The sequence below is a fragment of the Sapajus apella genome, unplaced genomic scaffold (assembly GCF_009761245.1).
Source record: "Sapajus apella isolate SASKATOON/1434 unplaced genomic scaffold, GSC_monkey_1.0 scaffold64, whole genome shotgun sequence".
NCBI classification, from domain to species: Eukaryota; Metazoa; Chordata; class Mammalia; order Primates; family Cebidae; genus Sapajus; species Sapajus apella.
The window spans coordinates 6,070,991-6,095,006 of record NW_022437004.1 but is presented as its reverse complement, the minus strand read 5'-3'; the positions used below and the strand labels follow the sequence as shown (position 1 = coordinate 6,095,006).

General features: G+C 40.5%; 2 protein-coding genes and 3 non-coding genes across 7 annotated transcripts in view; 1 reads left to right on the top strand and 4 right to left on the bottom strand.

Moving 5' to 3' along the window:
• Positions 1-9,902, top strand: part of DIPK1A (divergent protein kinase domain 1A) — a 121,780-nt gene extending 111,878 nt beyond the window's left edge. The window contains exons 3-5 of one of the 2 annotated variants that reach the window (XM_032247906.1): positions 2,577-2,684; positions 4,886-5,062; positions 7,900-9,902. In XM_032247906.1, the coding sequence (XP_032103797.1) occupies positions 2,577-2,684; positions 4,886-5,062; positions 7,900-8,712 (1,098 nt within the window). In that variant the 3' untranslated portion in view covers positions 8,713-9,902. The remainder of the gene's footprint in view (positions 1-2,576; positions 2,685-4,885; positions 5,063-7,899) is intronic. The other variant, XM_032247907.1, reaches the window with a different exon arrangement.
• LOC116530066 lies at positions 5,916-6,044 on the bottom strand. The gene has a single exon (XR_004259815.1). It is a non-coding gene; the product is annotated as a small nucleolar RNA SNORA51 (small nucleolar RNA).
• RPL5 (ribosomal protein L5) lies at positions 9,589-20,672 on the bottom strand. Of its 2 annotated transcripts, none has more exons than XM_032247910.1 (8): positions 20,575-20,672; positions 19,231-19,300; positions 19,036-19,151; positions 17,625-17,759; positions 15,925-16,127; positions 14,687-14,864; positions 11,229-11,314; positions 9,589-10,322 (listed from the first exon to the last, which is right to left on the bottom strand). In XM_032247910.1, exons 1-8 carry the CDS (start codon positions 20,575-20,577, stop codon positions 10,223-10,225), a joined length of 891 nt encoding a protein of 296 aa, XP_032103801.1. In that variant the 5' UTR covers positions 20,578-20,672; the 3' UTR covers positions 9,589-10,222. The 2 variants fall into 2 exon arrangements, with proteins under 2 accessions (XP_032103801.1, XP_032103800.1); XM_032247909.1 differs by having other exon boundaries at positions 9,590-10,322; positions 11,229-11,317.
• LOC116530065 lies at positions 11,025-11,157 on the bottom strand. The gene has a single exon (XR_004259814.1). It is a non-coding gene; the product is annotated as a small nucleolar RNA SNORA66 (small nucleolar RNA).
• On the bottom strand, positions 14,937-15,031 carry LOC116530064. The gene has a single exon (XR_004259813.1). It is a non-coding gene; the product is annotated as a small nucleolar RNA SNORD21 (small nucleolar RNA).
• Positions 20,673-24,016: the final 3,344 nt, after the last annotated feature.

The following is a 24,016-nucleotide window of genomic DNA, read 5'->3' as shown; positions in this document are numbered from 1 at the left end:
AAATTTATCTTAAATTAATTCTAGTTATTTTTGAATTTCTGTTTTATTTTGCTTGCTTTTCTCAATCTTGTCCTTGTCCTCCTAAGTGGTTTTTTTTGTTTGTTTGTTTTTTTGTTTTTTGTTTTTTTTTTTGAGACAGGGTCTCACTCTGTCACCCAGGCTGGAGTGCAGTGGTACAGTCTTGGCTCACTGCAGCCTCTGCCTCCCAGGCTCAAGCTATCCTCCTACTTCAGCCTCATGAGTAGCTAGGGCTACATATGTGTGCCACCACACCCGGCTAACTCTTGTATTATTTGTAGAGACGCGGTCTTGCTATGTTGCCCAGGCTGCTCTCAAACTCCTGAGCTCAAGCGATCTGCCTGTCCAGCCTCCCAAAGTGCTGTTATTACAGGGATGAGCCACTATGCTTTGCCTAGTCCTCCTAAATCTTACTGTGTTTTATCCCTGTCTTTCCCCTCATTTATAATGTGGCTTTTATTTCTAGGATGTTTTCTTTTCCTTCCTGTCTGAGTTCTGTTAGCTTATTTTAAACTTCCTTCTATTGCCTCATCATTTCTTCTGCTTTGAAGTCTTATTTTAAACTGATTCAGTAAGTCTTTTAAATTCATAGCAATATGTTTAGTCTGATTCACAGCAACATTCTTCTAGAATTTTTTTTTTTTTTTTTTTTGAGAGGGAGTTTTGCTCTTGTTGCTCAGGCTGGAGTGCAATGGCTTGATCTCGGCTCACCACAACCTCTGCCTCCTGGGTTCAACCGATTCTCCTTCCTCAGCCTCCCGAGTAGCTGGGATTACAGGTGTGCACCACCATGCCCAGCTAATTTTGTATTTTTAATAGCCAGGTACCACCACATCTAATTTTATATTTTTAATAGAGATGAGGTTTTACCATGTTGGCCAGAATGGTCTTGATTTTACCACCTCTGGTGATCCGCCCGCCTTGGCCTCCCAAACTGCTGGATTACAGGCGTAAGCCACCATGCCCAGCCTAGAAATTTTTTTTAATCTGACATCTGCTTTTTCTATTTCATTCTTCCTAATTCTTATAGATTTGCTATATTTCTGAGGATTTTATCATTCAGCCCCACCTTATCTTACTATTTCACGATGTCAAATAGTGTCCTGGAAAGTTCCCACAGCTTGTGCCCCTTAAACCTTTGTTGCAGTCAGGGTAATAGTTCTGCTCCGCAGATGTACCATCTACTTGACACTCTGCCAACTTTGTCTGAGAGTGGGGACCATATCGGGTGTTTAATCTCAGCATATTTCTAGGCTGTGGTATAATCTCCACTGAATTTAGCAGGTCATCCTCATTTATTGTGCCTAGGGTTTCATTGGTACTTTATTTTTTTCAGAGAGTGGGTGGGGTTTTTTCCCTTTTTTTTTTTTTTTTTTTGGTGATCTCAAGGATGACAAAGAGATCATACAAATCTCTTTGTCAGTTACCTTTATGACAGAGGTGAAGTAACTTTTTGTTTGTTTGTTTTTAAGACGGGGTTTCACCATGTTGGTCAGGCTGGTCTTGAACTCCTGACCTCAGGTGATCCACCCACCTTGGCCTCCAAAGTGCTTGGATTACAGGCGTGAGCCACCACGCCTGGCCTTTTTTTCTGAGACAGGGTCTCTCTCATTTTCCAAAGTGAAGTTTCTGTAACACAAAGAAAAGCCTCAGTTCTTTTTGTCCAGACTGGAGTGCAGTGGCACGATCTTGGCTCACCGCAACCTCTGCCTCCCAGGCTCAAATGATTCTTCTGCCTCCACCTCCTGAGTAGCTGGGATTACAGGCACCCGCCATTATTGCCTGGCAAATTTTTGTACTTTTAGTAGACGGAGTTTCACCATGTTGGCCAGGCTGGTCTCAAACTTCTGACCTCTAATGATCCACCCACCTCAGCCTCCCAAAGTGCCAGGATTACAAGTGTGAGCCACCACACCTGGCCTAAAACCAGAACCAGTTTTAAAAATAGAGTGCCTCTGCCGGGCGCGGTGGCTCACGCCTGTAATCCTAGCACTTTGGGAGGCCGAGGTGGGTGGATCACCTGAGGGCAGGAGTTCAAGACTAGCTTGGCCATCATGGTGAAACCCCATCTTAAAAAAAAAAAAAAAGAGTGCTTCAATTAGCCGAGCGTGGTGGCGGATGCCTGTAGTCCCAGCTGCTGGGGAAGCTGAGGCAGGAGAATCGCTTGAACCCAGAAGGCAGAGGTTGCAGTGAGCTGAGATTGTGCCACTGCACTCCAGCCTGGGCAACAGAGTGAGACTCCGTCTAAAAAAAAAAAAAATAATAATAATAATAATAATAATAATAGAGTGCCTGTATTCTTGGAAGGAGTAGATAACACACCACCTCAGACTATGTCAAGTGGGAAAAATAGTTTCAAAATTCTATACACACCCCAACAGCAACAAGCTTTCTCATCATCATATAGATATAAGTAGCAGAGCTTAGATGAAATCCAGGTCTAAGTCCAAAGCCTCAGCTCTTTTTGCCATGGAACTTTCTCATAAAGGATATAGATATCTCTTTATGTTTCTTCTTATATTTTTCTATTAACTACTTTTTTATTTCCTGGTTTTTAGTGTGACAAGTACAAGACTGGAGTTATTGATGGGCCTGCATGTAACAGCCTTTGTGTTACAGAAACTCTTTACTTTGGAAAATGCCTATCCACCAAGCCCAACAATCAGGTATGGACATTATGAATTAACATTCCAGAATTATAGTGTACTATAATTTTACCAGAAATTAAAGGCATTATTAAAATAATTCTTGAACTAAAGCTTTGAGACATTATATGTATTTCAATTTTATATGCTTTGATTCATTAATTCAACATTTATTTTATTTTATATTTTTAAAACAGGATCTGTTGTCCAGGCTAGAGTACAGTGGTGAGATCTCAGCTCACTGCATTGATAGAGCACGCAGTATCAGGAATGGTGAGAAGTGCTTTGGAGGATGTGATCAGAGAAGACCTTTCTGAGATAAAATTTGTGCTCATACCTTAATAGATAATTCATAGGCATGGGCAAAGGACAGGACGAACTAATCACAAAAGAAGAACTGCAAACAGCTGATGAACATAATGAAAAAAAGTTCTACCTTACTTTTCATCAGAGAAATAAGAATAAAACAGTAGGATATCTAATTGGGGTAAAAGAAAATACAACAAACATCCTGAGCAGTGGAAAATTGCATTTTAATGTTCATCTTTTGATTCCTAAATTTTCCTATATAAATATGCATTACTCTTATAGAAATTTAAAATAATTTTTAGGTTGACAATACTAATCACCTTAAAGACAATTTCTAAAACAAAGTCCAACATTGGAGTGTCTCCTGCATGCCAGGCACTGTTTGAGGCACTGAGGGAGACAGATAAAGCCTCTGGCTTGTGTTCTAATGTGATGAGCTGATAAATAAATATGATCATTTTAGACAGTGCAAATGGCTATGAGGATAATGAAACAGGATAACAGGTTAGAGGTGACCTGGGGGTGGAAGAGGATCTATTCTAGATAGTGGGTCAGAGAAGGCTTTCTAAATGGAACGTCTGATCTGAGACTTGAATGATGTGAAGGAGCCAACCACGTGAGGATCTGGGAGAGTACATTCCAGGCAGAGCCAGCAGCAAGTGAAGCAGTTCAGGAAGCAGAAACAAGCATGACAGCTTCAACCTATCACAGAAAGACCAACGTAGCTGGGACTTAGCGAAACAGGGAGTATGTGGTACAAGATCAGGTTGGGGACATAGGTGAGACCAGCTCAAATGGAGCCCAACAGGCCACAGAAAGGACTTTGGGCTTTAATTGAAATGGGAATTTATTGGAGGGTTTGGAACAAGGCAGTGAAATAATGTTTTGTTTGGATTAATATTATAAATTAATATAATCTGATTTATTTTTATATCTAGAAGAAGGGCAACCTATCCTAGTGGTAAAAACCTCAGCTCTTTTCAGCGTGTTACTTCACTTGTCTCTGCTTCAGTTTCCCCATCAGTGAAATAAGTATAATGATAGTACCTACCGCCTAAGATTGGCACAAGGATTAAAATAATAACATAAATCAGTAAAAGCTGGGTGTGGTGGCTCATGCCTATAATCCCAGCAATTTGGTAGGCTGAGGCAGGTGGGTCACTTGAGGCTAGCAGTTCAGGACTAGCCTGGGGCAATACAGCAAGACCTCATCTCTACAAAATATTTTTTTTAATTAGCCAGATATGGTGGTACACACCTATAGTCCCAACTACTTGGGATGCTGAGGCAAGAAGATCCCTTGATCTCAGGAGGTCAAAGCTGGCTTGTGTTCTAATGTGATGAGCTGATAAATAAATATGATCATTTTAGACAGTGCAAATGGCTATGAGGATAATGAAACAGGATAACAGGTTAGAGGTGACCTGGGGGTGGAAGAGGATCTATTCTAGATAGTGGGTCAGAGAAGGCTATGATTGTGCCACTGAACTCCAGCCTGGGTGACAGAACAAGACCCTGTCTCCAAAAACAATTAGTAGACCATAGTTAACGCTATGTAATATTAGTTTGATAAATAACTAGTTACTTAAATACTAGTTAATTCGGGGAAGTGGGATTATGAAAGTAGAATGTGTGGAAACTTTGCTTTTGCCTTACATCCTTCTCACTGGACTTTTTGAAAAATATATTGAGGCATGCATTACTTTTATAATGTAAAACAATTAGTTTAAGGAAAAAATCTTGAGTATGATTTCAAGTTTTCAGTTCAAAAATAAAGTCACACCTCAATTTCAATGTTTGAAGCTTATTTTGTTTTGTTTTGTTTAGAGGAGGAAGACCCTAAAAATATAGTGGTATATTTTTTAGAGTTTTCTACTCAGTATAATACATAACTTGCCATTCTTTTTCTACAGATGTATTTAGGGATTTGGGATAATCTGCCAGGTGTTGTGAAATGTCAAATGGAACAAGCGCTTCATCTTGATTTTGGAACTGAATTGGAACCAAGAAAAGAAATAGTGCTATTTGATAAGCCAACTAGAGGAACTACTGTACAAAAATTCAAAGAAATGGTCTATAGTCTCTTTAAGGTAAGTATATCCATTCACATGTTGCTAGTGTGAAGTGGGACTCTTCAGAGGAATTGGCAGGACCTCATCCTAAGCCATTTAAGTGTTGATATTCTTTGACCTCTATCAAGTACTCCATCCTGAGGAAATAATTAAAAGAAGCCTGGCACAGTGGCTCATGCCTGTTATCCCAGCACTTTGGGAGAACAAGGCAGGAGGATCGCTTGAGCCCAGGAGTTCAAGACCAGCCTGGGCAACATAGTAAGACCTCAGCTATTTAAAAAAAAAAAAAGCCAGGAGTGATGGCATGTGCCTGTAGTCCTAACTACTTGAGAGACTGAGGTTTGAGGATTGCTTGAGCCTGGGAGGTTGAGGTTACAGTGAGCCACGATCTCACCACTGCACTCCAGCCTGGGCGACAAAGCGAGACCTTATTTCCGAAAGAAAAATCTGTGTTGGAGAATGTTTACTTTAACATTATTTATGATAGCGGAAAATGTCCAGATATGAGGAGAGAGTTCATTAATTAGTTTGAGTGCTGTACAGTTTGACATGAAAACTAATACAAAAAAGGTGAAATGAAATTAGTATACTCTTAGAAGTGTGGTTTTTAGAGGCTGGGAAGGGTACGGAGGAGAGGAGGGTAAGAAGTTGGATAACAGATACAAAATTACAGCTAGATAGGCAATAAGTTCTAGTGTTCTATAGCACTGTAGGGTAAAGGGATTAACAATTTTTGTATATTTTCAAAAAACTAGAAGAGAGGATTGTGAATGTTCACAATACAATGATAAATGTTTGTATAATATGCTAATTACCTTGATTTGATAAACACATTGTATGTGTGTATTGTAATATCACTCTGTATCTCATGCAGTGTGCCCCCGTTCACAATACAGACGAGGCACAGGGCCTGGGCTGAGGTGTACATGGGGGTTTACTCTACCTCCTCATTCTAAACAGTCAGTGTAAGAACACAGCTTGGGATAAGCGCCAGGAGGCCTGGGGATTTTTTTTTAATCTTTCTTTTCTTAAAAGACAGTTGTGTTTTTTTGTTTTTGTTTTTGTTTTTTTTTTTTTTTGGGACGGAGTTTCGCTCTTGTTACCCAGGCTGGAGTGCAGTGGCGCGATCTCGGCTCACTGCAACCTCCGCCTCCTGGGTTCAGGCAATTCTCCTGCCTCAGCCTCCTGGGTCGCTGGGATTACAGGCACGCGCCACCATACCCAGCTAATTTTTTGTATTTTTAGTAGAGACGGGGTTTCACCTTGTTGACCAGGATGGTCTCGATCTCTTGACCTCGTGATCCACCCGCCTCGGCCTCCCACAGTGCTGGGATTACAGGCTTGAGCCACCGCGCCCGGCTGTTTTTGTTTTTTTTTTTAAGACAGGATCTTGCTCTGGCGCCCAAGCTAGAGTGTACAGTAGCCTGATCTTGGCCCATTGCAGCCTAAGGCTCCTGGGTTTAAGCCACCCTCCTGCCTCAGCCCCCACAAGTAGCTGGGATCACAGTACCTCCACACCTGGCTAATTTTTTTTTTTTTTGAGACAGAGCCTGACTGTCACCAGGTTGGAGTGCAATGGCAGGGTGGTCTCAGCTCACTGCAACTTCCACCTCCTGGGTTCAAGCAGTTCTGCTTCAGCCTCCTGAGTAGCTCAGATTATAAGCACCCACCACAGCACCTGGCTAATTTTTGTATTTTTCGTAGAGACAGGGTTTCACTACTTTGGCCAGGCTGGTCTCGAACTCCTGACCTCGTGATCCACTGTCTTGGCCTCCCAAAGTGTTGGGATTACAGGCATGAACCACTGCACCTAACATTTTTTTTTTATTTTTATTAGAAACAGGTTTCACCATGTTGCCCAGGCTGGTCTAGACCTCCTGCGCTCAAGTGATCTGCCCACCTTGGCCTCCCAAAGTACTGGAATTACAGGCGTGAGCCACCACGCCTGGCAGTATCCCATAAATTTGTACAATTATTACATGTTAACTAAAAATAATTACGTGTCAACTAAAAAAGCATAGCAGTTCCTCCCATGCAAAAAAAGAATAATTAGTACTCTGTGAATTATTATTTTTTAGTTTAAACAAATACACATATAAAGATTAAATAGAAATAAATACAAGAAAGTTTTGTGAAAAAATTATTTTCATTGCTCTTTTCACTCACATTTTTTCTTTGGCCATTTTACATGTATTTCAGACTTTTATCCCAGAGAAACAGGGAAATACTTTTTAACCTCCATTATTGTAATACTACTACTTGTACAAAATAATTATTAATGTGATAAATACAAAATTGGAGAAAATACTTAGGCCAAGCATGGTGGCTCATGCTTGTAATCCTGAGCCACTTTGGGAGGCTGAGGTGGGAGGGTCACCCGAGCCCAGGAGGTTGAGACTAGCCTGGGCAACACAGTGAGACCCTTGTCTCTTAAAAAAAAAAAAAAAAAAAGAGAGAGAAAATAATTTTTAGTTGACCCTTATTCTAACTTTGATATAAGTACATTACAGTACAATTTTCCAAGTCCACATATGAAGGGGTGGTTTGCTAATGTATGAATGAGGAATAATTACTTTGTTGGTTAACTATCTAAAGGGTCAGAAGGGGATAGGGGTGTTAGAATGGCCATTTCCTAATAGACAAGTATATTAAAGTGGGTTTTACTACAATTACATAAAGCAAGGTTCTAGTCACTTAAGAAGCTTCACAAATATTTGGAGATATAATACATTAAGTTCCTTCATGGGGATTCAGGAGCAAGATTACTTCTGGTAATAGTGCCCATAAAGGAACTTAGTATGTTGCATGGGAGATATTTTTCATTCCTTCTATATAATTAGCCAAATTCTTGACAGGCAAAATTGGGTGACCAAGGAAACCTCTCTGAACTGGTTAATCTCATCTTGACGGTGGCTGATGGAGACAAAGATGGCCAGGTTTCCTTGGGAGAAGCAAAGTCAGCATGGGCACTTCTTCAACTAAATGAATTTCTTCTTATGGTGATACTTCAAGATAAAGAACATACCCCCAAATTAATGGGATTCTGTGGTGACCTCTATGTGATGGAAAGTGTTGAATATACCTCTCTTTATGGAATAAGCCTCCCTTGGGTCATTGAACTTTTTATTCCATCTGGGTTCAGAAGAAGCATGGATCAGCTGTTCACACCATCATGGCCTAGAAAGGCAAAAATAGCCATAGGACTTTTGGAATTTGTGGAAGATGTTTTTCATGGCCCCTATGGAAATTTCCTCATGTGTGATACCAGTGCCAAAAACCTAGGATATAATGATAAGTATGATTTGAAAATGGTTGATATGAGAAAAATTGTGCCAGAGACAAACCTGAAAGAACTTATTAAGGATCGTCACTGTAAGTCTGATTTGGACTGTGTCTATGGCACGGATTGTAGAACTAGCTGTGATCAGAGTACAATGAAGTGTACTTCAGAAGTGATACAACCAAATTTGGCAAAAGCTTGTCAGTTACTCAAAGACTACCTACTGCGTGGTGCTCCAAGTGAAATTCGTGAAGAATTAGAAAAGCAGCTTTATTCTTGTATTGCTCTGAAAGTCACAGCAAATCAAATGGAAATGGAACATTCTTTGATACTAAATAACTTAAAAACATTACTGTGGAAGAAAATTTCCTACACTAATGATTCTTAGTTCATTTGGACATAATTACCATTGTAAGAAACCTGCCAATTTTAAAGAACAATTTTGACTATTTAAAAAAAAATGGCTTGATTCGGATTCCTGCCAGTTACACATAACTCTTGCCCCATCAGGCCTGAAAAGCCATCAGTGTGTGATTACTGAAGTAATGGCAGGAGGTGTAAGATCAACAGGTCCCTAAGATGTCATTCCTACCCTTTTAGAAGCCCCATTACATCGCCCAAGTACATTCATCGTGCAACTATTTTGACTGACTTTAAAAACCAATGCTGTGAAAAGCCTCATTCCATAAACATTAATAGTGACTGATTTGTAGATTTACCGTAGCCAAAATACCAGTGCTGGAAACATTGTGTTTGCATTGAAGCTGCTGTTCAACAAGAAAATTTATAAATTTACTGACATCTAGCATGGTAAAGTTTGCACATTAACAGAAATTAAGACTGCAAAGCAGGTTAAACTTGTTCCTTTGTAAACAGATGCTGGGTTAATAGCATGGTTTATTGTATTATAGACTTAAACACAATTTTTAACCTCATTCAGACATCAGCTGTTATGTGTAGCTTCACAATGTTTCAAGTGGCTTATTTCAAATCTTATACTTGACAATATACCAATTTTAGTGACTGAAAAATGAACTTTCTTAAAGATTCAAAGGGCCCATCTTAGTATCAGACAGCTGACTGAGCCCTTCAAAACTGACATCGTAAGGCCCATTCAAAATCCACACATGCCAATTATGAGCTATGTCAAAGTGGGACTATAAGTGCAAGACTAAAACTTTCCATTTTCAAATAATAGTATATCATGTGGGCCAAAGGGCTATTTCTTAAAGAGGCATGTAAATTTATTCATCTGACCTTTTTCCCCCCATGCAAACTTGATATACAAGGTTTAATATTTGCTCCTCTTCCATGTTATTTTCACATGTATACTCAGATTTGGCATGTTACCTTTCAACATCTCCATAAAATTAATATCTTTTGGAGAAAAGATCCAGTATTTTCTGCTCAAAGGTTTCACCTAGGTCAAATGGATGTGTTAAAAATCTATGTGACCTTCACTGGACAGCTTTCTCTCAAAACTTTCCTTCAAAGCCATGGATTAGCACCTGTTTTGTTTGCTTTAAGTTACTTTTTCTTCCCATTAATCATCTGGTTATAATAAATGGATGGGAGAAATATTTCCTAGTAATGGTTGGTCTGTTGCTTGCCAGATTTTTAGGGAAAGCTGTACATCATAGAACATTAGTGATAATGACTCCCTGGCAGGTAAAATAGAAGCCCAAGAATATAAGTGGGAACTTTGTTGGAAACAACTTTTACTAAAAAAGTTACGCTTCTTTTCTTGGAGAAGAAAACCTGTCAACTCCTTTGCTTTTACAAAATACTTCAGGTATTTCCTATAAGGTTCATAAGAATAAGAGCTTAACACAGATATAATTGCTGTCCATAAGTTTATTGTCTTTATCTGAAAAATCCTGATAGAAAATTTGTTTGGTTTAGCTCTCAGCAGCCCGCTCCTGAGCTCTGAGGAAGCTTGCCTTCTTTTGAGCTACCCGATCTTTCTTCTGAGCAAGGGACATTTTGGGGCGGTTCCACCTACAAAAGATAGGAATATATCTATGTTTAAACCATAACTGAAGAGAATAGAGAATATTTCAATTAAAAATTTAATTTTAATAAAATTAACGTTAATAAAATTTTAACAGAGAATATTTAAGACTTTGCAATCAGATGGAGGTTAAATAATCCAAGTTCAAATACATTTACTCATGTATGATCTTAAGCTAACTTTCCCAAGCCCCAACTTCTGTCATGTCCTACTAGTATAGGGCCAAAAGTCAAATAGAAGACATGTTAGATCCAGCAACCCCCACTTCTAGGTATTTGCCCAAAGTTTTGAAATCAGTTTGTCCAAGAGATCAGCACTCCCATGTTCACTGCAGCACTATGTATTAATAGCAACAGATAAATGGATAAAAAAAATATGGTATATATATACATAATGGAATATTACCCAACCTTTAAAAAAGATGGAAATTCTGTCATTTGTGAGAGAAACAGAAGTGGAGAACATTGTGCTGAGTGAAATAAGCCAAACACAAAAAAACCAAATACTTCATATTCTCACTTGTATGTAGAATCTAAAGCAATGGAACTCATAGAAGCAGAGTGTAGAATGGTAGTTGCAAAGAGTGTAGGCTGGTGGGTGCAAAGAATGGACATGATAGCCGAAAACATGAAAGATCAACAAAAAGCAGCTTTTTGTTAACCAATAAAAAATACAGTAACCAGTACTGAGACTGTACTAGGATAGAAAGGGCCACCTCAGTAGTGTCTGAAGCTAACACATTTCTATCACCACAATTACTTTCGCAAACCTGGTTCCCTTCGCTTCTGCCACATCATGCAGAGCTAGTGATCGAGTTTGCACAGCTACGCCACTGGAGAACCACTCCCAACCTGTTTTCTTGTAAAGACCAAAAAAAAAAAAAAAAGACATACCTCTTCTTCTTAACTTCTTTCTTGGGCTTCTTTTCATAGACTGGATTCTCTCGTATAGCAGCATGAGCTTTCTTATACATCTCCTCCATCTGAAACAAAGGAAAGCAAACAGTACTTGGTTTCATTTCATATGCCCTACTATATTAAGGTAATCATGACTTATTTTGTCCTTCTAAGCCAGATTCTCAAAAGGAACTAAACTAAGTCAATCTTGGTAAACACTTTAATTTCTAAATGTAACTCACCTTTTCCTAACAAATTCCCAATTTTTGCCTTATGTAATGTGAACTATTGCTATTCATAAAACTCCATCTTATTCAAGAAAAAGTCATGCCAGGTGTGGTGGCTCATGCCTGTAATCTCAAGCACTTTGGGAGTCCAAAGTGGGAGGATGACTTGAGCACAGGAGTTTGAGAGATCAACCTTGGCAACATAGTGAGACCTGTCTCTACAAAAAATAATAATCATCAGCCAGGTGGCAATTATTAATGGTAGCATGCACCTGCAGTCCCAGCTACGTTGAGTCCAGGAGGTCAAGGCTGCAGCACAATCACAGCTCACTGCACCCCAGCCTGCGTGACAGAATGAGACCTCATCTCTACCAACAATGAAAAAAAAATTAGAAGGCTGGGTGCAGTGGCTCAAGTCTGTAATCCCAGCACTTTGGGAGGCCAAGGCAGATGGATCACAAGGTCAGGAGTTGGAGACCAGCCTAATCAACATGGTAAAACCCCATCTCTACCAAAAATACAAAAATTAGCCAGGTGTGGGGCTGTGTGCTTATAATCCCAGCTACTTGGGAGGCTGAGGCAGGAGAATCGCTTGAACCCAGGAGGTAGAGGTTGTGGTGAGCCGAGAGTGCGCCATTGTATTCCAGCCTGGGCAAAAAATGAGACTCCGTCTCAAAAAAAAAAAAAAAAAATTAGCAGGGCATGGTGGTGTACACCTCTAATTCCAGCTACCTTGGGAGGCTGAGGTGGGAAGGTTGCTTGAGCCCAGAAGTTTGAAGTTACAATGAGCTATTGTGCCACTGCCACCCCAGCCTGGGCAACAGAACAAGATCCTGCCTGACACACACACACACACACACACACACACACACACCCCACCCCCCCACCCCCCCCAAAGAAAAAAAGAAAGAAAAACCTGCATATACTTCTGAGAAATTCAGCCACACTTGAGTCACTCTAAATCAAATTTTTGTCTTCAGAAACAAATACTGCACTTCTCATCTTAAATATTGGCTGGTCTAAAATCTTTCATTCAAGAACACATGCCAAAAGTATTAAGATGATGAACGTATGGGACCAAGAGTCACAATACTGACATAGCTTAACTGGGACCAAAAACTGGACACAGGCCAACAAGCAAATTCATGTGTCATCCCATACTCCCCAGAATTTTTTTTTCCATCTTTATCTCATAGGCCTTTTAAAGCAATTCCCAGCATTATGTACCAAAGACCTCTTCTGTCTTTGACTACTACCTATCCCTAGTATCTGGTGGTAATACAAGGCCTCTAGGACAAGAAAGCGGTCTGAAGTTTTCCCGAAAAGCCTCTAGAAAGCCAGAAAGAGGCCTAAACTTTTCCTATAAGGCCTCTAGGACCACTATGATGTCTGAAGTTTTCCTGAAAAGCCAACCGATCAGATATGTTACTGGGCAATTTTTCATTTGCTTGTTTTTTGAGATGGAGTCTTGCTGTTGCCCAGGCTGGAGTATAGTAGCGTGATCCCCGCTCACTGCAAACTCCGCCACCCACGTTCAAGCAATCCTGCCTCAGCCTCCCGAGTAGCTGGGATTGCGGGCGTGAGACACCACGCCCAACTAATTTTTGTATTTTTCATAGAGACAGGGTTTCACCATGTTGGCCAGGCTGGTCTCAAACCCCTGACCTCAGGTAATCTGCCCGCCTCAGCCTCCCAAGTGCTGGGATTACAGGCATGAACCACCACACCTGGCCAGGGCAATTTTGTTCTAAAACTCACCAGGGGGAAAAAATACTGCAACTCTGAATACCTAAAAATTATAGCCCACTACAGACTATGTCACAGTAATCCAGGTCTCTAAAATTATTCATTAAATTTGCAGATGTGATTACTACATTCACTTGCATAAAGCTTATTAATAGAGGAAAATAATGCAAAACTGCTCATTGCATTTGAAACCTCAACTACCTATATCCATTTTGAAAGTTAATTTTCCTACCTCTTAGCACTCTATTATAGCTGTTCACTAACAAATATTTAATAAATCCACTTGATGACTTCATATATAATCATTCCACAAATCTAAGCAACCCAGTTCCTTCCAAGACGTCATACAAGTAGACATGTAGATAATGCCATGAATTCAGGCAAAGACCACTTCCTGTTGGAGACACATCAGATGTCTGCAGACGATTTCAGCAGGTACAGAGGAGAGAGGCCACTGTAGATAGTTAATGAGCCAAGTGGAAAAATACATTAGCCAAAAAGTAGTCTAGCTGAAGGAAAGCATGTATACAGGAAGCCATTAGGAAATAAACATCTGAAAGCACAAATTGAGAGTCTAAAGTTCTGAGCAAGTATAACATGACTACATCAAGATATAGATTAAGAAGTAAATTTTGCAGAACAAGTAGGATCATGATCCAAAGGTACATGACATCTTTAACAGGATGAAGTCATAAGTAACAAAGAAATATAATACAGTAAAAAATAACATGCACCTACATTACTGATTTAAAAAAAAAAAAAAAAAAAAAAAAAAAAAAAACTCTGGCCTAGGAATAGGAAGGAAAAAAAAATACCCAACTTTTCTTTTCCTCACTTAAACTCGTTTAATCTTACACTGTGTCCAAAGCACAAAAATAACAGAAAGTGGTCATTTCCCAACTACAACTCTTGTTTTTTAAAATTTTCCTAGCCATAGCTATGCCAAAATAGAAGCTACTACACAGTAACAAAAAAGAACCTGGGTCTTTTTTGTTAAAAAAAGATGGCTCTCATCTGTAAGCCCAGCACTTTGTGACTCACTGTTGCAAACATGGCTCCCCTCATTGCTATAACACCATGTAGACTCAATGACCAAATCTCCTTTCCTGTGTACGTATCTGAGATAATTGCAAAGTCCAGAATATAGCACATATATGCTATGAAGAGCTTTCCTCTCCCATGGTATCAACATTACTGAAGTTTATTATCTAGCACCTCCTATCAAACAAAGCAGATTACAACTATGACTACAGGAATGACATCTACAAACATAGAACAGCCAAAGCATAAAAGGTAGCCAAATCTTCAGAAGCTAAAGTCCCCCATATTTGAGCATCTAAAAGATTACTAAAAGCATGTTGACAAGTTTGGCTCAGCACTAACCTGAAACAAATCTATATAATATTACCTCCCCGAAAAACAAGTAATAAACCTATTTCTATAAATTAACCAATATAGGCATTTTTTAGGTAAATGTTTTACCATGTCTGGAGTTACGCTGTTCTTTATGTATTGAGAGAACTGTTTCTTGTAAGCATCTTCATCTTCTTCCATTAAGTAGCGCATGTAATCTGCAACATTCTGGCCCATGATGTGCTTCCGGTGTACTTCTGCATTAAATTCCTTGCTTTCAGAATCATAACCAGGGAATCGCTTGGTACTGAAATAAAGTTATTCATATTTTAGTATAGACTCATCTCATTTAGCTTACTAGTAAGAATTTACTTCAGTAGCTGCCATCAGTCCCGTCTTGAAACAATTATTGCATCATATGCAACCAAAGGACCAATTACTGACTGCTCAGTTAGTGGGATATCATCATTCAGCAGCTCATCTCTGAATTCCAGGACAGAAAACAAATTCATGCTAAAACACCTTTAAAAGCCACTACACCAAGGCTTTCTACCACTACAAAATTAGTTATCCAGCATATCAGCACAGGAAGGAGTTTCAAAACTTATCCCCTAAATCCTTTAATTTTCAGTGGGTACATGGGAATAAGTGATTTGTCCAAGATCACAGGTAATGAAATTGTCAAGTGAGAATGCTCTTGATATACTTGCCCCCACCCACCTCCACATCATAAAAGCAAAATTTCAGTTAGGTTGTTATTTTTAAGCTTACCAAAAATTACTATTTCTTGGTTGTTAAAATCACCAAATGCTAAAATATTCCTAAGAAGTTAATAAATCAAGATGCGTGGACTCAACAAAAAAAATCATTAACTCAAACCAATGGAACCACAAATTAACCTATTTAACTTCCCAAAATGGACTACAATCTTATTCCTAGTTGCAGCAGGTTTAGAAATCTTTCATAAGCCTTTTCCTCAAACTCCTTATAAAATTCTAGATCTATCTTTTTGCATAATTCAGTTAAATTTTTATTCTGAATGAAAAAAAGTACATGGGGAAAGAGGACAGAGTTGCTCGTTTCTAATAAAAATTAAGTCATATGCAAAAGGTAGTGGTTTCAATCCCATCTCTTTCACTAGCTGGCTCAAAAAACTTGGACAAATAATTGTGAGCCTCAGACTCTTAATTTATAAAATGGGCTATAATTCCTTCCTGCCTTACCAGGTTCATCCTGCATGGTACCTATCACACAGCAGGCGTTTAATGAATGCTAGCTACTTTAATTTGGTTATTTCCACAGTACAACCAGTTAAAAATAGGGAAGTACCAGAGTCTAGGCACCAAGGTCTTTAATAGTATTCTTACCTATGAGGGATAGACAAGCCTCCATCCACAGCTCCCTTCAGGGCACCAAAAACTTTATTGCCAGTGGTAGTTCTGGCAAGGCCTGCATCCAAATAGCAGGTAAAGGCACCTGGCTGATCATCAATGCTTTCCACATTGTATTCATCACCAGTCACCTCCACTTGGCCTTCATAGATCTTGTCCATGCCAAACCTATTGAGAAGCTTTTAAAGAAACCAGTGTAAATGCCCATTTGGATTATTCAAACTGCTCTAAAATTAAAATAGTTTATGTCATAACCATAAGGACCACTGACATATGTAAAAAAAATTTTCCTTCCACACCTACCCCTTTCACCAGATCCACTTGGTCATAAATTTTTAAATGCCATTAAAAAAACTTAAGACTTTCAATTTCACCTGAAACAATTTTGTCTTATGACTTCTGCATCTTTGCTACATGTTGACATTTGACTTATATAGCAATCAGAGAATGCATAAATTTGATTGTTATACTTACTCAAGGGGGAGTAATCTCCACATTTATCCAGTCATATTTGTTTAGAATAATTCATCAATTAAATACCTGATGTCATAACATGTAGTTTAACTTAATCTGGAATAAAATTTTAGGGGTAGAATCCTGGGCAAAAGAAACATCTTTTGTGGCTCTATTCTCCAACTACATTATGTTAGCTCACACCACTCGTCTGCTGGTACAGTCTCCTAGCTATTGTTCCACAAGTAATTAGCCTTTGCACCAAATTGTTCTCATTTATCATGACAACGATCCCTCCACTCAAACATGTTTATAACCAATGATGTGGGTGGGTTGTGTCAACCTCGATGCATATGCTTAATAATTCCATTGCAAATCAAGTCAGAAACTGAGATAATAAAAATAAGGCAAAAATCTCATCTTCATCTACCAGCAAAGTAAAGCATATACAGGAAACACTGCCACCCAGATGGAAAAATGTTTAAAACAAAAATGAATCTTCCCATCAATGACCACTCTCCAAAACACTAAAATTCTCAATTTTTTTTTTTTTTTTTTGAGACAGAGTTTCACTTGTTGCCCAGGCTGGAATGCAATGGCGCAATCTCGGCTCACTGCAACCTGTCTCCTGGGTTCAAGTGATTCTTCTGTCTCAGCCTCCCCAGTAGCTGGGATTACAGGTGCCTGCCACCATACCCAGCTAATTTTTTGTATTTTTAGTAGAGACAGGGCTTCACCATGTTGGCTGGATGGTCTCAAATCCTGACCTCAAGTGATCCACCCACCTTGGCCTCCCAAAGTGCTGGGATTACAGGCATGGTACATACTATCAAAATACAGATTCCAGAGGGTCTAGAGTGGAGTTCCCACAGATCTGTGTTTTCAATGTCTGCCAACATTCAGAAGATATGTATCTGAGTAGCATTGAGTCTTCATTGTCCAATTAAGTAGTCACTAGCTACAAGTGGATTTTCAAATTCAAGTTTACATACTGCTGGAGCTCAATAGCTGCAGGTCGCTAGTGGCAAAACTAATGGACAGCAAATTACAGATCTGTGTCATTGCAGAAAATTTTTTTGTAAAGAGCTGACCTAGATAGATGCATAAACAGGGCAGAAAACTGGAAGCAGGCACTCTCCTGAAGCACAAGCGAGGCTATCTTATCCATGTGCAAACATCTTGCAGAAAATGAACTATATAAATAAAAGTCATCTTGTACATACCCTGCGGGCCAGCAGCAGGCCAGTACAATACGCTGCAGCATAATTTGTCAGGCCAACCTTCACGCCATATTTTGGCAGTTCGTGTGCATATGCTGCGCAGACTATCATATCCCCCTCTATACGGGCATAAGCAATCTACAGTAAGAGAAAAACTAGGTTAGTAATCTATTGCTTTCACTGTCTCATTATGTCTTCATTTCTCTTCAAAGGAATAAAAAAAAAATCGATGGATATAGATGTGTATCACTTAAAATGCTGAAAACTCTTAGCTGGGTTACTGATAAACTAGAGGTACTTAAAAAGTCACAGAGGAATATCCAATTATTTCAACCATCCTTTGAACTAAACATAACTAAGTTCAATGAAGTCTCAGGAACATAATATTTAGTTACCTGAACCTGGACACAGAGGAAGACACTGCCTTCACAATAAACAAATTAATTTGCCCAGAAAACGTATGCCTACCCGCTATAAAATATCGATAAATCTTAACTCTCAGAATTTTTCCTAATTGTAAAAGCCAAGATTCTAGCTTACAGAGTCCAGTGAGAATGCTCTTAGTACAAGAGCAAACTGCCACCTCCTAAAGGCCTTTCATGTGGGAGCCACCTTTGTACATTTTATTAAAACCTGTTTCAGGCCAGGTGTGGTGGCTCATGCCTGTAATTCCAGCTCTTTGGGAGGCCAAGGCAGGCAAATCACCTGAGGTCAGGAGTTCAAGACCAGCCTGGCCAACATGGTGAAACCCCATCTCAAAAACAAAAAACAAAACAAAAAAAACCCTATTTCAAATAATAACCAGAATAATCTTAAAGCCCTGTTTAACTCACAACTACCTCTTCAGTGGTTGAATAGCATATAAGGTCATATAGGAAAAATCAGGACAAACCCAATTCTTCTACTGGAATTGGGATGGGCAAGAACTTCTTACTTGCCTCTAATCTCCCCACCCCACACATACACATAAAATAGGTTTCAGTCTTTGTCGCCCTGGTTGGAGGGCAGTGGTGTGAGCTCAGTTCACTGCAGCCTCAACCTTGGGGCTCAATCATCTGACTGAGTAGCTGGGACTACAGGTGTGCCCCACCATGCCCGCTAACTTTTTTATAGTTTTTGTGAAGACAAACTCTCACTATATGGCCCAGGCTGATCTCAAAACTCCTGGCTCAAGCAATCTTACCAAAGTGTGCTGGGATTACAGGCATGAGCCACCACGCCCAACCAAGTGTGTTTTTAAGTACCAATTTCCCAGGCTCCAATTCTAGACCTACTAAAAGGAAAAGAATAATTCACTGAATGCTTTTGGAGGTGCCTGACAGCCCTTTTAACACATACACCATATGCTTTGCTTCCCAAGCACAATTTCTTGCAGTGAAAAAAGGGGAATGCTTCTGTCTAGAATACAACTTACCTGACAAATGATATCTCTGTTTGTTACACGAACTATCATCCTGTATTTGGGTGTGTTGTATTTATTTTTATCCTGTATCACCAAGCGTTTCCGAGCATAGTAATCAGTTTTACCCTCTAAAGAAAAAAAAATTTTTAGAAAGGATAGTCTACTGCAAAGCAGATAAATATTGTAAACACAAAAAGATGACAGTACCTCGTCGTCTTCTAAATTTCACTTGGTATCTCTTAAAGTAGGCCTTATTCTTAACAACTTTAACAAACCCCTTAAAGAAAAAAAAAATGTTATTAAAACTTTGATGTCTTAGTCTGTGATACTTTTGACATGAATTAACCATGTAACAAAATAACACTTGAACTTCCAGAGCTGAAACAGACAGTTGTCACTTGTAGAATCCCATGTTTCACAAGCGACTAGAGTCAAGATTACTTTTCCCCTATTTTCCATGTCACAGACTGATAGTTTTATAAAACACAATAAAAGTGAATCATTAGAGAAATACGGAATAAAAGAAACAAGCATACAAAATGCAGGCCCCAATTTATTACATTTAACAGGCATAAAATTGTTACATTGCTTCCAAAAGTTTTTAAATGCTTACTCTCAGTCTCTGTACTTGTTTCTTCGAGGAGCAGCACCAATAACTGTGTCAAACTTTTGCGAAGCACTGCTCTAGACAACAGCCAGTGGTACCAAATGTCAGTCTGTTCGGAACATGCTCTGTCTCACTTCGAAAACCTAGCCTCACATTACTACATACTTCTCTCGCGCCCCACGTATGCTTTTCAAAAGCCTAAATTACCTGCCACAAAGCTTAAATGGGCAAGAGCACATTCATCAATAATTCCTCGCTAAAACAGCACTGTTCCCCCACCAGCTAAATCAACATTTCATTCCACCTTTGGGGCCCTACCCCAGTAATTAAAAACTGATCCGGCAACGGACTCTAGAAGAAGAGGCAGGAGGCACATATTCCACGTTAAAGGAGCTTCCGGGGCCCAGGGACACCTCTGCCTCCAAGCACCACTGACAATTTTGGCTTAAAAGCCACTTGCTCGGCCCACGGGCACAGGCTTCCTAAAAAACTGCCGGCTCCGACGTTCTCCCGGAAAACCCAAAAAGTACTCGATACTCAGAGGTCGAGCGGGGCCCGAGGACCTGCAGCCCGACTCCCTTCCGGCGTTCTCCAGCTAGGCTGAGGTCGATTGCCTGTGACCTCTCCCGCCCCGCCGCTTGCCAGTGCCCCCTCACACTAGCCAGCAGTATCCCCCATGCAGGCTGCCTACTAAACTAACTACTTCTCCCCAACCCGCCGTCTAAGTTCACGCTACCCTTCTTCGCAAACCCCTCCCCCCGAAGTTCGCGCACCGGGCGGCAGCCATTAAGGCCACGCTGGGAGCTGCAGCTAGACCAAGTCAGAGCCAGCAATCTAATGCCATCCGGTCCCTGCGACGCACGAGACGGGCCCTAGGCTGGCGTGCGAGCGAGAAAAGGGAACCTCTGTGCATTTAGAGTCCCGAGATCGAAGCATCCACTCACCATCCTAAGGAACAGAGACCTGCGTCCGCGGCTCAACACAGACCTGCAGGCCCAGCAGCGCTAGGGGGGGAAAAGGGCCACAGCCCCTGCGCAGGCGCAGTATGTAACGCCGACTGTCACGTAACTGACGTGTGGAAGAGAGAGTGTGTCCGCCACAAGACGTTTTGTGTTCCGCCCCCTGCTGGCAGGAGGGTCAATACCTGTCTGCCTTGTCACAAGCTCTCAAGGTTCCAACGCTCTGGGCACAGGATTGCCTAGGATCCGGGCCATGAAGAGGAGCCGAGAGGATTACTGGAGCCTTTCACTTTCTTTGCTACTGCGTTTTTTGTTGTTGTTGTCTTCATAACAAACATATTTTACTTTTCTAAGCAGGAAAAAAAATAAAGTTAAATAGGACAAGTTTGCTTGGGAGCCCTCTAGCCCTCTCTGGACTGTTCGTCCAAGAGCATAGGGGACCCACCCTCCCACCTCACACCCAAGGAGCCTTCCCTGAGAGCCCCAAGCTTTGTATCAGCTTCAGCCTACCATAGACTGTCAACTTTCTGAGGGTGGGCCCTGATATCAGGTCCACCTCTGCCTCTCCAGCACCTAGCAGAGTATCAGCTTCTCACCGTCCGAACTGGGAGAAGGGACTGCCAACCAGGATGACAGGGTTAAATGACTCCAAAACACTGCCTCTAGAATAAATCAGAATTATGATGCCAATTACCTTTGATTCCAACTTGTAATTCCTTGTATAATAGAAAAAATAAACACAGTCCACTACGGCAGATGTCAACAGAGCTCTAGAAAAGAAAACTTAAAACACTTCTCACAGGAAATATGATTCTATTTTTGCAGAGCTGCCTTTAAAAGTGTAAAGAATTGGGCCGGGCGCGGTGGCTCAAGCCTGTAATCCCAGCACTTTGGGAGGCCAAGGCGGGTGGATCACGAGGTCAAGAGATCGAGACCATCCTGGTCAACACGGTGAAACCCCGGCTCTACTAAAAATACAAAACATTAGCTGGGCATGGTGGTGCGTGCCTGTAATCCCAGCTACACAGGAGGCTGAGGCAGGAGAATTGCCTGAACCCAGGAGGTGGAGGTTGCGGTGAGCCGAGATCGCGCCATTGCACTCCAGCCTGGGTAACAAGAGTGAAACTCCGTCTCAAAATAAATAAATAAATAAATAAATAAATAAATAAAAATAAAAATAAATAAAAGTGTAAAGAAAGAGGTATTCAATTCGTATTTGTAAAAAATATTTAAAAACCTTCATTTTGGTGGATTATCAAGTTATTAGCCTACCAAAGGTACTACATATCTTGGTCAAGCCCTGCTTACATTGGAGGCAGAAGTATCAGGAAGGAAAGTCTGCCTGGAAACAGGCCTACTCCTAACTTTTGCATGTTTTAGGGCAAGGGTTCATAGGAAGACCCACATACCATTCATCTGAATATTTAGAAGTCATGAAGCAAGCTGGATGTGGTGGGTCATGCCTGTAATCCCAGCACTTTGGGAGGCCAAGGCAGAAAGATCACTTAAACCTAGGAGTTCGGGACCAGCCTGGGAAACAGTGAGACCCTGTCTCTATAAAAAATAAAATCCAAAAAAATAAGTTATGAAACAAATAACATGTTAAATTAAATATATTTTATCTTCCTTATCCTCCTCCTTCTTACCTTATAAATCCATAATGGCAAAATAAAAAATATGTACACCCATTTCCCTTGATCACCACCAGGGGTTTGTGGCTAGCATGGCTGGCTCAGCCAGTGCAGCTGGTGACACCAGGAGCTAGGGGGTAATTGTCCGGCACCCTCAGCCAACAGCACCTTATTCAAGTGGTAAAAGTTAAAAATCACTAATAGTGGGATGAATTAACATTATAGTTTCACACCTGTAATCCCAACATTTTGGGAGGCTGAGCCAGAAGGATCACTTCAGCCCAGGAGTTCGAGACCAGCCTGGTGAAAAAAGAAGATCCCTGTCTCTACAAAATAAAAAAAAGGAAAGAAAAAATAAATTCAAAGTACATGCCTCCTGAGGCACTGAGAAAAATATAAAAGCATTTCCTACATAATCTAATCTAAAATAGTTATCTAATATGTACCAACCAAATCTAATCATGATAAAACTACACATAAACCCAGATTTCGATAATTCTACAAAGTAACTGGCCTGTACTCTTCAAAAATGACAAGATCATGAAAGATAAGGAAAACCTAAACAATATTCCAGACTGAAAGAGACCAAAGTGACATGACAACTTTATGCAGTGTGTGATTCCATATTGCATCCTGGACAAGAAAGGAAAAAGGGAAATAAGAAGGCTTTGTATTTATTTTGTTCAAAGTATATTGTCAGAACAATCAGTGAAATTTGACTGGAGTCTGGATTAGGTGATAGTAATGAATCAGTGTTAAATTCTTTTTTTTTTTTTGAGACGGAGTTTCGCTCTTGTTACCCAGGCTGGAGTGCAATGGCGCGATCTCGGCTCACCGCAACCTCCGCCTCCTGGGTTCAGGCTATTCTCCTGCCCCAGCCTCCTGAGTCGCTGGGATTACAGGCACGCGCCACCATGCCCAGCTAATGTTTTGTATTTTTAGTAGAGACGGGGTTTCACCATGTTGACCAGGATGGTCTTGATCTCTTGACCTCGTGATCCACCCGCCTCGGCCTCCCAAAGTGCTGGGATTACAGGCCTGAGCCACCGCGCCCGGCCTACTTGAGCACCTTCTATTATTTCACTTCACTCTTGTAGAGCATCTCATATCTTGTTTAGATCAAATCTATTTCAACATAATGAATGCCCCTGAAACCAGGAATTAGAACATAAAGACATGCAAGAAAATGAATATGCTTTCTTCATTACTCATGGCAGGCTACTTAGTTATTCAAGAATTCTTTGCAGGGCCGGGCGCGGTGGCTCAAGCCTGTAATCCCAGCACTTTGGGAGGCCGAGGCGGGTGGATCACGAGGTCAAAAGATCAAGACCATCCTGGTCAACATGGTGAAACCCCGTCTCTACTAAAAATACAAAAAATCAGCTGGTCATGGTGGCACGTGCCTGTAATCCCAGCTACTCAGGAGGCTGAGGCAGGAGAATTGCCTGAACCCAGGAGGCGGAGGTTGCGGTGAGCCGAGATAGCGCCATTGCACTCCAGCCTGGGTAACAAGAGTGAAACTCCGTCTCAAAAAAAAAAAAAATAAAAGAATTCTTTGCATTCCCATTATCAGAAAGACAGGATTTGATAATTTGTTTTTTCTCTCTTAGGTAAAAAACTTTCCATTACTCAAAATCTCCCTGCCCTCCAAAGTAGTCTCCATTTCAAATGTCAACTGCAGCACAACTCCAAAATCTTCATGACATTCAAACACAGTTGCCTATTGTTTTCAGGTCACAGCATGACAAATGAGAAGGAGCATATCCTTAGAGCCTGGAAGATGTTGATCTCCAGGG

Coding starts and splice junctions, on each gene's coding strand:
- RPL5 (XM_032247909.1), bottom strand. Junction 19,152..19,230: donor GAAATTTAGAAGACGACGAG/GTACTGTCATCT, acceptor TTTTTTCTTTAG/AGGGTAAAACTGATTACTAT. Junction 17,760..19,035: donor ACAGAGATATCATTTGTCAG/GTAAGTTGTATT, acceptor CTCTTACTGTAG/ATTGCTTATGCCCGTATAGA.